The sequence below is a fragment of the Camelus dromedarius genome, chromosome 3 (assembly GCF_036321535.1).
Source record: "Camelus dromedarius isolate mCamDro1 chromosome 3, mCamDro1.pat, whole genome shotgun sequence".
NCBI lineage: Eukaryota > Metazoa > Chordata > Mammalia > Artiodactyla > Camelidae > Camelus > Camelus dromedarius.
Window position 1 is genome coordinate 53330365 of NC_087438.1, and position 15882 is coordinate 53346246.

General features: G+C 41.6%; 1 protein-coding gene across 1 annotated transcript in view; it reads right to left on the bottom strand.

Annotated features, from left to right (window-relative positions):
- Nucleotides 1–15882, bottom strand: part of SERINC5 (serine incorporator 5) — an 87748-nt gene that overhangs the window by 10977 nt on the left and 60889 nt on the right. Inside the window, exons 5-8 of the mRNA XM_010975043.3 lie at nucleotides 15750–15843; nucleotides 10269–10480; nucleotides 8152–8247; nucleotides 5740–5866 (exon numbers count right to left, since the gene is read on the bottom strand). Of these exons, the coding sequence (XP_010973345.1) occupies nucleotides 5740–5866; nucleotides 8152–8247; nucleotides 10269–10480; nucleotides 15750–15843 (529 nt within the window). The remainder of the gene's footprint in view (nucleotides 1–5739; nucleotides 5867–8151; nucleotides 8248–10268; nucleotides 10481–15749; nucleotides 15844–15882) is intronic.

Consider the following 15882-nt stretch of genomic DNA (forward strand, 5'->3'; position numbering starts at 1 on the left):
CTTATAGGTGAAAAAAAAAAACTTTTTTGGTCCTATTATCTTGGTTTTCACTGTTGGCTCTGGCCTCTTCTTCCCTCAAATGCCAACATAATTTTCAGATTGCACTTTTATCTTTCTTCTCCCTTTGATTAGTCCCACTTAGAAAAGATCAAAACCAATGAAAGAAGCCAGAAATGGCAATGAAACGCAAGGGCATGAAAAGCAAAGGTCATCACTATTTTCTGTGATAATCACACCTTTTGCCACACAAGGTTTTCTTATTTAGAAATTCAGCATAGAGTAACTATCAATGTGATTAGAAAAAAAATTCCTCCTGCCACTTTCCACATAGAGGTAAAATACTACAAAATCTGGCTTACAGGGGTTAAAAAGGTATTTAATTTTCCTGGGGGGGAGAAAGGACCATTTTAAGCAAATAGAAAAATATACAATACTTAGAGTTCCAGCTAACTGTATAGAGTTATTCAGCAAATATTTACTGAAGGTGTGCCACATGCCAGGCCCCGTTCTACGCACTGGGGTCTCAGCGAAACACACAGCAATCCCTGCCGTCCTGCAGCCCCTGCACTAGCAGGGTGGGGGCAAGGGGGTGGGGGTGGGGGGCTGGGAGGGGTTGGTGAAAAGGCAGGACCCAGCAGGCTCATTTCAGCCAAACAGACCTCAAGAGGCAATGCTGCCTTCTCTGCTCATTCTCATCCTCTTTTGCAAGGAGAGAAAGATCAATGAGATGCAAATAAATAATAAAAAGCTTTCCTCATAGAAAAGTCCTCTGGGATCCAAGACTATTGCTTCTTTTGTGGTCCACGCAAGTCCAGCAGCATCACTTTCATTTCTGCTTCGAACAGATGGATACTAATGGAGGCCCACTCCACCCCCACTTTCTGACCCTGAGCCTGGCCAAGGGAATGACAGAAACATTTCCCAACGGCTGTGCACCCAAGAAAACATAGACCTTGCTCCTGCATTCAAGGGCGTGTCACATTTTGTGCATATGGATTATGCTTTAATACAGTGTATTGTTTCCATGGAGGAAAATGAGACTAAACTTTAGGAAGAGATCAATATCTGGAATTTTCATCTGAAAGATGATGGTTCTTCTTTAAAAGAGTTCGAATAAAAATTCTGGGGCACAAAATGTGTTTCAGAAAAGCAAAGCTTTTGATCCTAGCATCTTTGCCACTTCACTTCCATCAGCAGACAGCACTAAATGGGGAAGCTGTGGTTCTCACTTCTAGAAATACCTGTAATCAGCTCATCGTTAGTGACGTGCGACTTCTACAAGTAGATAATGCTGTGAAATAAGGCCCTTATTCAGTCATGGCCTTCAAGCACAAAACACTCTTTTTGGAATTATCAAGAAAATGCTGTTTTTACAAACTCTTTAAGAGCCTAGGAAATTCTTATTGTCTATACTCTGGCTATTACTAAGACCCATCTGGTCTGCACAAAACAATTCCCGGATTATCCATAACCTCTTCCCTTCCAGGGCTAAGGCCTGAGTGATTTTAACTCAGGCCTTCCTGTGGGGGTGGGAGGAGACCAACAGCACTTGGTTGGGACAATGCTTCACTGGACAGAGAATGTCTAATCACCTTACTTGTCTCGAACCTTCGCTCACAAAAAGCCAGCAATACCTTGCAGTCATTGTGACAACCAAAAAAATGCCTCCTTTTACCCTCAATCACTGCGGTGCCCAGAACCTCTTTCATACTAGAAGAATGATTTGCTATGCAGATGCCCCTACACACCTGCTTCAGTGTGATTTTGGAACTGGCCAAACTTCCCAGGGTCACAGAGAATCTCCAAAGAACTTGTCCAGACTTTCCTATTGGAGACCACAGATTCTGCCCCCAACAAACTTACAGGGCCCTTGAGAGATCCCATGACTTTCCCCAGCCTTAGTATAATCAAGGTTCAATGATGTTCCCACTGTACCATACAACTGGTGACTCACAGTTCTCAAAGGAGACTGGAGCTGGTGGGAAGGGGCCCTCAACGTGCCCCTTGATGCAGAGACATGAAGATTTCTAGCTGGCAGATTAGGAAGTGGCAGGATTCCCAAAATAAAGATACTCTCCTTCTTAAATAAAAGTAGCAGGTCCAGAACACACCAAAAGAATAGATACCCCTCGTCGATTTGCCGTCTCACATGGTCTGCCGTACTGCTGTGAATGTCCCATTTTGAACTAGCAAGTTGTTTGACCCTAATAAAGAGTCTTAGTTTTTCCTATTTTGTATTCAAATTCGTGGACAGCTGAAAAAATACACACACTTGTTTCTTACGCATAGCTAAAACTGAAACAGCCAGGGAACATTTTACAGCACAAATGCCTCTTAATAATGCAGTTATGTAAGCCATCCAGCGGCTCATTCTACCTCCGTGAAGACTTCACTCCACGCCACCCAGGGGGCTGAAAAATGACTATGAACTCGTCTCTCTCAACACTCCCGGCAAAGGAGACTCAAGTAAGTTTCCTGAAACTGGGGGGAGAATTTGCTGGAGCAGGATTCATGCTTCCGTTGCCTTTTATGTACAACAAGGGAATTGAACTTGACTGACTTCATGATCCTGTCCAATCTGACAGTTTGTTAACTTAAGCCAACAGAATAACAATTTCAGTCAAAATGAAGAGACAAAGGAGGGACTTAAGGAATAGCTGGGGGAGGCCAGGGTCTATCACAGCAAGGATCCAGACCTGAGAGGCAGTAGGGGCATTGACCTATAGAAAGAGTCACCAGGGAACTCCTGACGGGGTGCAAGCTGTGACACTTCGTCACAGCAACAATGCCTAGGTACAAGAAAAGGGGCTTCAGGAGTAAGGATGGCCTCAGTTGGAAAGCCAGGGAGTGGGTTTTGACTGAGCCCTTCTTCCAAGCTAAGACAGCCAAGAGTAAAACATGCTCACAGTGAGTGCCCCTGCTTCTGCAGGGCTTGAGATTGAAGGTCATTGTGAGAGTCCCCTAAAGATGTGTGTGAGTATGTGAGTATTTGTGTATTTGTGCGTGTGTGGTGTTGGTGTGTGCTGGGGGTGAGGAGAGTCCAGATGAGTGAGACCATAGCACAGTGAGCCTCTAAGAACTTACCAAAAAAGTTAACCCCAATCCCAGGCAACCCTGGCCTTTCACTGAAAATGGGTGATTTCTTCTCCCTTTCATTATACATCACTCTGTCTTCTGGCTTCCTACAATTTCTATCGAGAATTCTAGATATTCCTGCAATCAACTTCAAAGGACGGTTTTCACCCAGGCAATGCAGTCTCCATTTGTAACATCTTCCAAGCTTTCATTCCTGAGTCTAGGAAGTCAAGATTTGAAACCCTCCTAATCGGGTGCCTCCCACACCTCGCAGCATTCCCTTTTTCAAGGCTTTCCCAGGCCTGAACTCACTCCCTCATGAGCTCCAAGACACTTGGTTATCAAGTTCTCGAAGCTGACTCTGCCTAGAGCTGCAGTAGGTAATTAGAGCAAATACCAGTCACCCTGACCCAGGGTGCTCAGCTTCACTGGCTCCTGGGAGGAATCAGCTGCCGTCACCAGGAAGCCTGTCCATTACGCCCCCAGCCCGGAGCTGCCTGGTTACTCCTCATCTCCACTCGATGCAGCTGTGTTTTCTGCATCCTTGTTCCACTGGGCACTGCAGTTTTGCAGTCCAATCACTAGCATCCAATAACGTCTATTACTGGCATGTAGACAGACTTGAAGTAGCAGCTGACAGCTTTGAAAGTTGTCATCTTTTGGGAATATCAGACCAGAACTTATAACCTCCACTAAGGTGCCTCTAAATTTCAACGGGGACAACGTTTTAATGATCATCTCTCACTCAAGGGCGGCAGTAGAAATGTGATAGGGTGGATGTTGCATCCTACAAACTAACACCGTTGGTGGCAGTTACATCAGCACACTAAATAGCATTTTTGCCATCTTTTCCATTGATGGGGTGACAGCAAATCTAAACTCTATTTTATCTAAGGGGCAAACCTTTTTCTTTCCATGTGGGATTAGGCATTCTGCCACTCAAAAAAACTTACAATTTTACTCTGTTAAATATCTTCATAGTTTTTTTTTACTGATAATACAAACAGAAGAAACACTAGCTCACTGTAAAACTTTTTTTTAGAAAAAACAGGAAAGCAAGAGAAAAAAAATGTTATCCCTAATACCACCACTATTACAAGCTTGGCAAATCTCCTTCCAGGGCTTTTTCTGCCTATGTAAACACAACTATATTTTATTTTAAAAATGGTGAGGGAGGGTATAGCCCAGTGGCAGAGCACATGCTTAGCATGCACCAGGTCTCGGGTTCAATCTCTGGTACCTCCATTAAAAAATAAATAAATAACCTAATTATCCACCCCCCCAATTTTTTAAAAAGTAAAAAATGGAATATTCTATTGTTTACAGCCTAGTAACTTACTTTCTCCTCGCTCTCCTACCAGTATTTTTTACACGCCAATACAGAAAAAAAGTGAGTGACAAAGCATAAAATTAGTTGTGTCGCTGCCATTTCTCCTCAAAGCCCAACAATAAAATAACGGGCTCAGGAAGGAAAAACTTACTTAAGAGGAAGGGCTGAGAATCAGGAGTAAAATGTGGGTGCTTCACGGTCCTCCTGAAAACATTCATTGAAGTGGGTCTGAGTCAGTGAACAGTTATGGAATTAATAAAAACAAAAGGCCAGAAAGTGGTCACCGTGGTCCCTTCTGCTGTAAGGAGAGGCTGTCGCTACGTCAGGGACAGGCTGAGAGTCGCTGTGACACAGCCTTCACTGGTGGGACCACCTGCAGCACAGGCACGCACGTGATGACTTCATGCACGACTGTGAGCGTGTGCTTTATAAAACTCAGCTCTCCCGTCTATGTCTGTTGTCCCTTTCAAGCATTACAGTTAGAAGCTGTAAGAGAAAAAGCCAACCTGCTCAGAAAGATGTTCTATTTATACAAGCTATCACCACCGTGGGCTGTTCAGTTTCAGCCAGAGGAAGACTATCATGTGCCTGTGATTAGTTGAAATTTTTATCCACTAAAACATAACAAACATAACGTAAAACACGGAGGTAAAACCTAAACATGAAAGGGTTACTGTCAAAGGGAAGCTTAATCATCAGTGAAATATGTACCCAGAGTAAGAAAATTATCATATCTGTCCCTTGCTTTTTTCCCTCTGGCATCTTTTACACATTTTAAAGGTGGGCTAAACCCCACCCCCGCCATCTAAAACACAGCCTTCTTACTTATCACACTTGTGAGGAGCGACTTCACCTCCTTAACAGCACCCTGGGTTTTAGCATGAAAGAAAAGGGACGTTACTTGTCTTTCCTGGACCAGGCACAAAATGACTGTGTATGTAGTGCTTTGTACTCTTTCCATCAACAGGAGAACAAATGGTATTTCCCTTGGATTAGAAAGTTGCCAAAACATTCTGGCACATACCATCTCTTCCTCACTTTGTGCTCCCGTGTCCGCCAAAAATGCTTCAGCAAGTAATATTCAACTGTCTTTTAAAGGGTTGCAACACACCATAGAGTCATTTTATTTACCGCATATAAATACAAGTCAGGCAAACGAAGTCCACCTAGATTTCGTGCTGTAATACTTCCTTTTTCCTTTGGGCTCTATTTTCCCTTGTCCTCAGATGGTACTTGTTTGGCTGCCCCACACTGCTAAAACTTATTTAAATTCTCCTCTTGTACTTTTAAAGTCTGCCTTTTAAAGATGGCCTCAAATAGCTCCTAAAACTTACCACGAATATAAGATGCACCCACACGAGAGAGCAGTACCCAGTCTGGCCACCAAGTTTTTGTCTCTGTACAGGTCCTGACCGAAGTCAGGCACACAGATGGTGACATTCTTCCCGTGTTCGTCTAGAACTTGTGAAGAGAGAAGAGAGAAAAGAAACAGCCAAATTAGAAAAGCCTGCTGTACCTCACGGAAGCACTCACTCTGGGAAAATTCAGGTAGCTCAGAATAATGAAGCCTCATCACCGGGAACTTCTACTCCACCGTCCGACTCAGACTAGACGGCTGCTACTGCAAAGCGCCCCCTGCCACCTAGGCAGCTTCTCAGAGCACAACCCTTGGGTTCCAGCTCAGTGCTAAAGGGTTCCTCAGTTCCAGGAGCCTCTAAGAGTCTTGCTCTTTTCAGTACTATTGAAGCAATAGTAAAAAGTACGCTTAGACCCATTTTTCAGTTGACTGGGCAGCCTCTGAACAGAGGCAGCGTGCAAGTAACTGAGCGGGTCCCCTGTGTCCATCCTCTTTGGAGAAGTGTCCAGACTATTCAACAACCAAATAGGAACCACTTTACTATTGGTAACAGGATGGTTGTGACATCTTTCAGGCTGTAACCTGGGAACCTCTTCAAGTGGTCTAGAGTTCTAAAAAATTTTGAGAGGCTACATACCAAAGATTTCTATCACAATGCCATCAGTAGTAAGTAGTTTACTTTTTAATCTAACACAGAGTCTTCAATTTTGAACACCCAAGCTGGGTCTGTTTGCCAACTCTGCCCAAAAATAAGGAACATAAACATAAAATAACAGGCTAGAAACCACTTTACAAACATACACATTCTAAGAGTTTGAAGTTGGACTAAAATTATTACTGGTATTCACACTTGAAACAGTAAACTTAACTGTTTATGCTGTGGTTTGAGGAATCTTTATTCTTAGGCCAATGAACAAAAATTTTTAATTGACCAAAATATGAACTTTGCTATTTAAGTAGTACCACCCGAAATTAAAAATAAAAGTTTTTTTTTCTGTATTTAAGTGATACCTACCATTAAAATGAAAAATGTTGTAACCAAAAACCCCATTAAGTTAAAATCAGAGATTAATACATAAAAAGTCAAAACAGCCATAAAAGAAAGTCTTAAAGAGACCAGATTTAAATAACTTAGAGTCAAGATAGAGTTTAAAAAAAAAAAAAAAAAACTATATCCAGGATAGACTATACTTAACGTAAGACCTACAATTATATCCACATTGTACTATAAATAGCTGTAAAGGCAAGACCCATACATAGTACACGTATATGCTAAAACTTTCCAATCATCTTTGCATTTGCTTTTTAAATTTGAAAACGGAAAACAACTTCAATTTTCTATTCTAGAGAAAGGGAGTATATGTATTTAACCTGATTTATATGAGATCAAATGTACCCAAACATACACACGTCTATATACACTTAGGTGTAGATGTATACCTTTACGTACACATTTATATATCACAAAAGTGATAAAGGTGATGAAATATAACAAGTTTGGAAATCAAAATAAGAAAATCTAGTCCTTTACTGACAAAGTTCAGAGGCTCATATATAACAACTTACAATAGTGGTTTTATAGTTCTCAAACAATCATTGCAACTACTCTACAAGAATAACAGCTACCCTTTCTAAGCACCTACTATGTGCCAGGAACTGTTCGTATACCTACATATACACACATACTCACTGAATTCTTAAAAACCACTCTGGAAGAGAGGAATCTTATTTAATTATCTTGTTAAAATAAGAATTAAAATTAAAGAATTAAAATTCTTATTTTAAAGGCACGGTGTCTAGGCAGAGAAAAGTCAGTAACTTTAACATGAGTTACTTAAGTGGCAGAACCAGGGAGTCCAGCTCCAAAGCTCAGGCAGGTTCTGTTGTCTCTATAAATAAATGCTATTTAAGATGAACGATTCAGTCACACAGCCAGGAAAGGGCTGAGCTGGGCTCCAATCCTGTCTCCTGCTGCCTACTCTTTCCACACTCTGTTACAGAGAAATGACCACCCAGAGAAAAGTAAATTAATAACCATCTAAAAATCATAGTAATAAAAAAATAAATGGAGCAAAACAAAAATATTTCTTGAATATTTAAAAATATTTCTTAAATATTTGAGTATTTCTGAGTAGGAAAATGCAGATTTGGCATAAAAGCAAACTCAACAGCCATCCTCAGTCCAGGTCTTTCCTGCACAGCAGGAAAACTTGAGAGAAGGAATTTCCATGTTCCTATCTCATGTTAAGGACTTTGTTTAATAAGAAAGTCTGGACCTTCTCCCTGTTTTAATATATCACATCCCTGATATTTAAACAATAGCTCATGGAGACAACAGTCCTGACTCCACAAATGAAAATATTCATCCTGCAAGCGCAAGCCGGCTTACCTACTTCTACAGGTTTGCTGGACAGAGCTGAGAACGTGAGGTATGTGACGTAGCAGCTTATGAGGCCCGACTGCAGTAACCCGGAGTGCGGCTGTCCTGGAGAACGAGGGGCAGATTTGAAGACGTTGTTTTAAATGTCAATGATAAGAATGCATACGTGCCCCCCAAAAAAGGTCTCCCTCAAATGATATTCCTCCAACTTGGAGCCCTACTCTTACAGGAAAGAAGAGGTACAGGATGTGTTTCTCAGATTTCTTGGAAAAGATCTGGGGGGAAGGGAGTGACCTACTGAGCCTAACTGCCACTGTAGAGATACCATGTTCTGCCGAGCTCTCTCCAACACCTTATTTTGATAATAACTACAACTGTACTTAAACATACTGCCTGGGCTCCCTAAGGTTCATAACGTTAGTTCTTAAATCACAAGCTTTCCAAAGAAAACTTACCATCATTATTTGTGAGATCACATAGCTTAGTGGGTAAGTAATGGATTCTGTAGGGTCTGGATTCCACATTCTACAAGGCCATCAGACACCCACAGTCCATGACAGTGGGAAAAAGCTCTTATCTGTCAATGGACAAAAACTTTTGGGAATACTAGAGCTGGTCCAAGCCAAAGAGGAAAGCTATGGGGGACTCATCATTCATGGGGAGAAGGGCTTTAATGTTACAATATTTAAATTAAACTGCTTGGATGGTTGAGAGTAACCAAGATGTGATAAAAGGGATCTATCCTTTTTTTTGGTGAAATTTTCAATCACCTGCTGACATGAAAAAATTTAATTTTACCTGGTCTCCACTCTGATTAAATTTTAAAACATTTTTAAGTGGGTTTTTTTTTTTTTTTGGAGTGGGAGGTAATTAGATTTATTTATTTTCTTATAGTGGAGGTAATAGGGATTGAACCCAGGACCTTGAGCATGCTAGGCACTAGCTCTACCACTGGGCTATATCCTCCTCAACCCACGATTAAATTTATTTCCAGAATTATAATTATTAAATTCTAATGACCAATATAGGTACAGAAATAGACCCTTTTATAATGTTGCTCTTTGGCATGGGAGTAAGACTGAACCTTAACAACTAATGGCATTAAACCAAATATTTCAAAATATTGTAACTATTTCAAAAGGTAGGATTTAATCCAAAGGCAATTTTAATCTGAATACTAATAATGTTTTAGGAAATTCTTAACTGAGCAGTTAAAGGAACTGGGGGAATAAAAATATCATTTTCAGTAATGAACTTGAAATTTTTAGTACAGAAAACCTTTATCCTATACTAGCTGCCTTTTTAAATCACCACTTTAGAAAGGATTCAAGAGCTATTCATTTGTTGCCCTTATTGTGCTTTTCCTGTCTAGAGACCTGAATGTCCAGTGCACTTTCATCACTGGTATGTAAGAAACATACAAGAGACATTAGACCAGGGACACTTCTTTCTATAATCAAAGACAGCATACTGTCTTAAGATATCAGAAATTGTATATAAAAGACAAATCACACCTATATTTTCTAAAGCACTTTCAAATCCCATCGTCTCTTCCTCTTGGCTTTGAAACAACCGTGAGCACGGTTGGGCTCGCACGTTTCTGTTGGCTTTGCTGAGGAAGGACTTGGGGTGAGGAAGGTTAGCTCCCGGGGCCAGCTGCTGGCCAAGCAGGGATCGGATTTCCTGCTTCCTGACTCTGGGACCATGCTGTCCCCGATTTCTGGTCCACAGGGATCTCGAGTGAAAGATGAGCCCACAAACAGCTCCTTCCAGAGCCTTCTCATTCATTCAAGTTTTACACAGAGATTTTAGGGAAGAGCTAAATATCCACTAAGGAGCATTTTCCACTTAAAGGATCCTTTATTTAATTTAGTACATTATTTAATAATGGCAGCATCTATCTCCTTATTTACTGACTCTATCACATTCAAATTTTTCTTGACATAAGGCATGTGATATGAAGAGGACACTGGAGTCCCACCTTTCCTGTTGCTGACCCACCCGTGATAAATTAAGGAATGACCACAATTAAAATGAGGAAAAAAAGTGGGTTTGCTCAAAGACACTTATAAATAAGCATAGGAGAAAAAACAAAACAAAACAAAACAAAACAACACTGTGCTTACGATCTTGGACAGGGGGTGAGATGGCTACCACTGAAATAAGCAGACACAGGCCTCCGTTTACCCCCAGGAGAATTTTGTTATCCGTGCAGCCATCTTTCTGTGTATAAAACACTGCCATCAAAATCAAGCCTCCCGTGGCGATGGAGTACGTGATGAGGGTCACCAGGGACAGAGAGGCGTACCACAGCTTGTTGCTAGCTGTGCCTGCAGTCCTGTTTCTCCAGGAAGTGGACGAGAGGAAGGGGAGAGAAGACAGGTCAGTTGATTCTCCGGCGACATTTATCATCCCTCAGCCATTACTAGCTAATGCTATCAGGCCCCGCGCCATCATGACTGAGTTATCTAGAAGAGCCACTATTTTACCAACTAGGAGATACAGACAAATATGCCAAAACCAAACAAAAAAAAAACACAAAAAAACAAAAACAAAAACTTCTTGGCTCAAGCTTGGAATTGTCTCTAAACACTGAAAGAATTCCATTTTTGACTTAAGTGTACTCATCAACTAAAACGAATATCCATGGACTATTCCAGCTTCCCCTTTCTGAATGTCAGTTACCCCGGGACAGGCTTTGGCAGGATCAGAAAGTGGCTCTTTGCTGGAGTTCTCTATATAAGGAGTGTCCCCATAAACACAAGGCCTGGAGGTGCCAGTCTCTTTCTCCAAGTACCACCAGCAGCTTCTGCTGATGCCCATCTTCTCTTTAGGGAGAGAGAAGCCAATGAACTTCACTGAGAGAAAGGCTGGCTGACCTCAGCTCTTTTATCCCTGCACTGAAAAGGAGAATCTGTCTCCCAAACAATGCTGAGTATGATTAAGGAGAATGTGACATTAAAAAGAAGTGGAGAATAAAATCAGCCAGGAAAAGAGTAAAAATTTTAATGGGATTTACAATAAAGAATCTAAAAGATGAGGTTAATGTGCTTTACATAAATATTAATAAAGGGATGGCAGAAGCAAGTGGTGGTTTAACAATCTATAGAAACTGTTCAGAACAAAGAAAAAGTTCTTGTCGACGCTAAATGAAGAGGACAGAACAACAACAGGGTGAGTGGACTGAATCACCACCATCTGCCTTAGGATTAAATTGTCCTTTATAACCACATTCTCACAAACTTTCACAGAGACAGCAACTTGCTTAATGTCTTCACAAAGCTGGAAAGTGTTCAAGCAACCCAGCTAAAATGTTTCAATGATGAAAAAGCTACTGTAGCCAGAGACAAACAAAACAGGGAGGAAAGGCCAAAATGATAATGACCATCATATTCCTGAAACCAAGCCAGACGCTCCAATGACCAGAGTTATTCTAACAAAGAAGGTACAGAAAACAAACAAAGAGAAAATGAGAACAGAGAAAGGAAAGAGCCAGACAGTAATCGATGACAGGGAGAGAGGATGAATTAAGTAGAAAGAGGTGAACACTGCTGAGCGGTGTGTAGGTCCAGCTGTTTCTTCACTCGTCTTTTGGGTCAAATTGTTAGTATGAGAAGGTCTTTCTTCCATTCAATTTATGCTTAGATTGCCAAAGTTAAATCTTCAACCCTAATCTCTCCCCTCAACTCCAGGCTCATATTATCCAGCTGTTAACATCCCCACTTGGAGGTCTAATTGGCATGTCAAACTGTGCAGGTCCAGATGAGCTTCCCAAGTCAATCCTCCACTCCCCAAACCTGCTCTTCCATGATCTTCCCAACCTCAGAAAATGGCAGTTCTACTCTTCTCACTGGGAGTGGGTTTGGGGAGAGGGGGGAAATAAGAAAAGAACTGCAGAGATTGCCACGTTTCTGTCCCTGCTCACATCCCTCACCGCCATGCTATCACCAGCAGAGGATTCCACTGGTTCCAACTTCAGATTATATCAGAATCTTACCGCTGTGACCATCTGGCTCCAAGCTACCTCGTCCCTCAACTGGATCATCTCCCGCTGGTCTCCCTACTTGCACCTCTGACCCCTTCTAATCTCTTGCGCAACTTAAAATACACATCAGGTTCTGTCCCTTTAGCACCCCTCCATCCCACACAATGGCCCCAGGGCCATCTCTGATTTTGTCTCTGTGCCCTTCTCTCACCACTGGGGTCAAGCCGTAGTGGATGTCCCTCTGCTCCTTAAACAAGCCCAGCACAGTCCTGCCTCGGGCTCTGCCCAGCTTCCTTCGTTTCCCTCACACCTTACCATGAAAGCCTTTTCCTGCCCTGCTCTCCCCAGCTCCCACACCCCACTTCCTTTTTCTCCAGAGCATTTTCCACCACTGAACCTATAACTTACTTGCCTGATTATAAGTTGATCCCCCACCCCACTCCCGCTTCCCCAGGAGAATGTAAGCTCCACAGGGCAGGACATTGCTGCATTCACTGCTACTCTCCTACTGCTGAGTGCCTGGCAAAAAACAGGTGCTTAATGAACACTAGAGAAGAACTGTCAACTGTGTAAGAAAGTAACCTGATGCAGCAGTGTTAGCAGAGTGGCTGCTATTCCTGCTGCTCCAGACTCAGCTGGTCCTCCTGATGACATCTTTCTTGTACAGACATCCCAAATAAGTGCTGTGAACTATTCACCCTTCTACTCTCCGTGCCTGGCACACAGTTAATAGTCCAAAAATTCTGAATCGATGCTCAATGAGAATCACTCGGATGGAGATTAGAACGATTAGAAAACGACCAGGCAGCAGGGTGGAGTGTATGGACACAGGAGCAACCAGGTTATCAGGTTAGGAGAGGTGGCTGGGCTCAGGTTTGGGGTGAGGGTTAGGAGTAAACAAAGCCCAACGACAATGTGAATGTAAAATCCAGAAAATCTAGAAAATGGGTCTTCATTAGAAACACCTGAATATACTATCTACTTTTTGTTATTTCAGTTTTGATATAGAATTGACACTTCAAATCACAAAATTTGACCTAGAAAGTGTTAAAAAACAGACAACAGGTTCAAAACGGAGTCACTTATGCCCCATGTCACTAAACCAACACAACTCAGAGCTTCACCTCTCCCAGAAATTGAATCTTAAACCAGTCATTCAGGAATCTCCTGATCAGCACTAGTCAGGTAATCTGACTGATGGACCTCTGCCACCCACTAAAGAAAAAGAAAGTAATCTTACAATATCCAGCCCACCTTTTTGCGTGGTGTAACTTCCTTGCTCCCACTCCCTTCTGCCTGTAAGTCTTTTTATTTTGCACAGCTCCCTGGAGCTCCTTTCTATCTGCTAGATTGGAAGGTACCCAATTTGAATCAATTTTTGCTCCAACTGGCCAAATCATATGCCTAAAGTAAAACAGCAGCCAGCCAGTGAGAGGCATTAAAACTTTCAGCCTCCTGGTGTCCAGGCTCACGGCCTTTCTATCCTACTGCCTTTGAGATCTCCTCCTTTTCAAGATCTTTACAAAAAGAGAAAAAAGAAAGGAAAAGAGAAGGAAGACTTTGGTTGCTTCGTGCAGAGTGAGATGAATATTGCGTTTTCAAACTAACCTTGTAAGTAATAATCTCTGTCACAAAGCACACCAAAAAAAACTAAATCAGATGAACTTACATGAAAATAACAATATTAGTACATTTCCTAGCTTAGTCCTAATTTTAGGCAGACCAACCAACTGTGAGTATGTGGACAAAAGGGATTTTGTTGGGATACTGGCCTCAAAGCCAAGACAGCAGCAAAATCAACTGTTGCAAAGCTCTTGAGTCATTCCTAGTGGGTGGTTTCTGAAAGTCTTTAAAGCAACCAAACTCTTCCAAAATGCCCGTTAAAAGTTGGCATCAATAATTAGTCCCAGAAAATGGCTTCAGAATCAATCAAAACATTAGGGTCAGAATAAAGAAGCACAAGAATTCTCAAGAGAACACAGTATTTGATGGGAAATCAGGCACGCAGTATCAAAGATATTAATATTTTACCATGAAGTTCCTTATGCGAAGTTGATTTGTGAAAATTTTAGAAAAAGATTTAGGGTGACGTATTTCTTTTGTCTAGTAAAAATTTCAGAGTGCAAGAACATTAAGAATTGCCAATGGAAAGTGATATCTAATTAAAATGCACCTCCAACTTACTGTGCATATTTCTTCTGCACGACTGAGAAAACATGGTCACATAAAACTACAGTCACCCATCTTGCTTATCTTTAGGAAAACTTTGCTGCCTCAAAACAAGATCTAGTAGAAACTCCAAACAAATCACTAGGTTTCAAGGATGACTCAAAAAGCAGGACAGTATGCCATAGCTTATACATGAGCACAACTCAGATTTAAAAATCTGTATTATTGTAGAGATTAAGACTTGAAAAAAAAAACATCAAAACACTCCTGTAGTGCTATCTGTATGACTATTCAATGTACTGTAAATATTTTAAAAACTGGCTGTAAGCATTGGGGTGCTTACTCCAATATTTACCAAATAATAAAATGGGTGATGCTATCTTTTCACTCATGTATCTTATACTTTGATCTTTAAAAAAACCAAACCAAGACAACTACTACTACCAAGCTGAGGAATGTAGTCAGAATGAGAAGTGTTTTGAGAGAATGCGGACAATATATTTTGTTTTGTCCAAAATAAATGAGTCATATTCATATAGAACTTTCTGATTTTTCCCCCCAGACAGTATAAAAAAACATGATGTCTACAAGATCTACAAAATAACAAAAGCCTTACTGGGTACAGCAGGCAGTTATTTTCATTCCTATTTTATAAGTATAGTAAGACAGAGCAGCTAAGTGCTTTGCCCAGAATTACAAAGAGAGTCAATTTGGCCTTAGCACTGAAGTGACTGGACCCTTGTCTAGTCGTCATTTCTTTAAGGTGGCTCAGCAAGAAATAAGACAAGCCACTAATAGTTTGGCATTTCCCACTTATCCTGGGATATGAATTCTATTTTCAAAGACTCAGAACGAGTCTACATTTTTTCTAAAAGTCTGGATGGCTTTCTAAGGTAATACAACAGGTCTTCCTAATGAAGGGGTCCTTCCCCTCTTAGGCAGTTGAAAAAGAATAAAAAATTTTTTGAAAAGAGGAGAGAACTATTCCATCACACATTCTCTGCAGAAAGTGAACCTTCAGCTTCAAAGCACTTTTTTCAGTCTCCTAAGGATGGGCGCTTAGGAGAAAGTCTAACCAAGTTTTCAGCCACTAACACAAGCACAGAGCCGGGGCTGCAAGGTGCCAGCGAGGGGGCTGAGTGTGGTTAAGTCACACCCCCGGTTGACAAAGAGCCCTAGTGAGAGAGTGTGGGGGAAAAAGAGCCAAAAAGTGAAAAGAAATCAAGTGGAAGAAGCAAAGGCAGAAAGGAGAGAAAAACAGTATGAGAGAGGAGTCAACACAGAGGCCCAAAGAGCAGGCATTACGGGAGAGAGCCATCAAAATTGTTTTTGGTGTAAGCAGGCTGCTAACCCCTGTCAGTACAACTCGGAGCAGAGCCTCTGTCTGCGAGGCAGGCACTTTCTCTGAGTCAGAGAGCGAGTTCACAGGGAAGCTTTCCATAAAGGCACATACCAGTTCTTGTTCCATTTATGCGCAAACTCCACAAGCAAGAGGAGCTGGATGCCTAGAAAGAGGAAGCCTCCGACGGCTCCCACATAGCGCCAGGCTGCAAAAGAAGACCATTCAAAAGGAGATGAGGTGATCA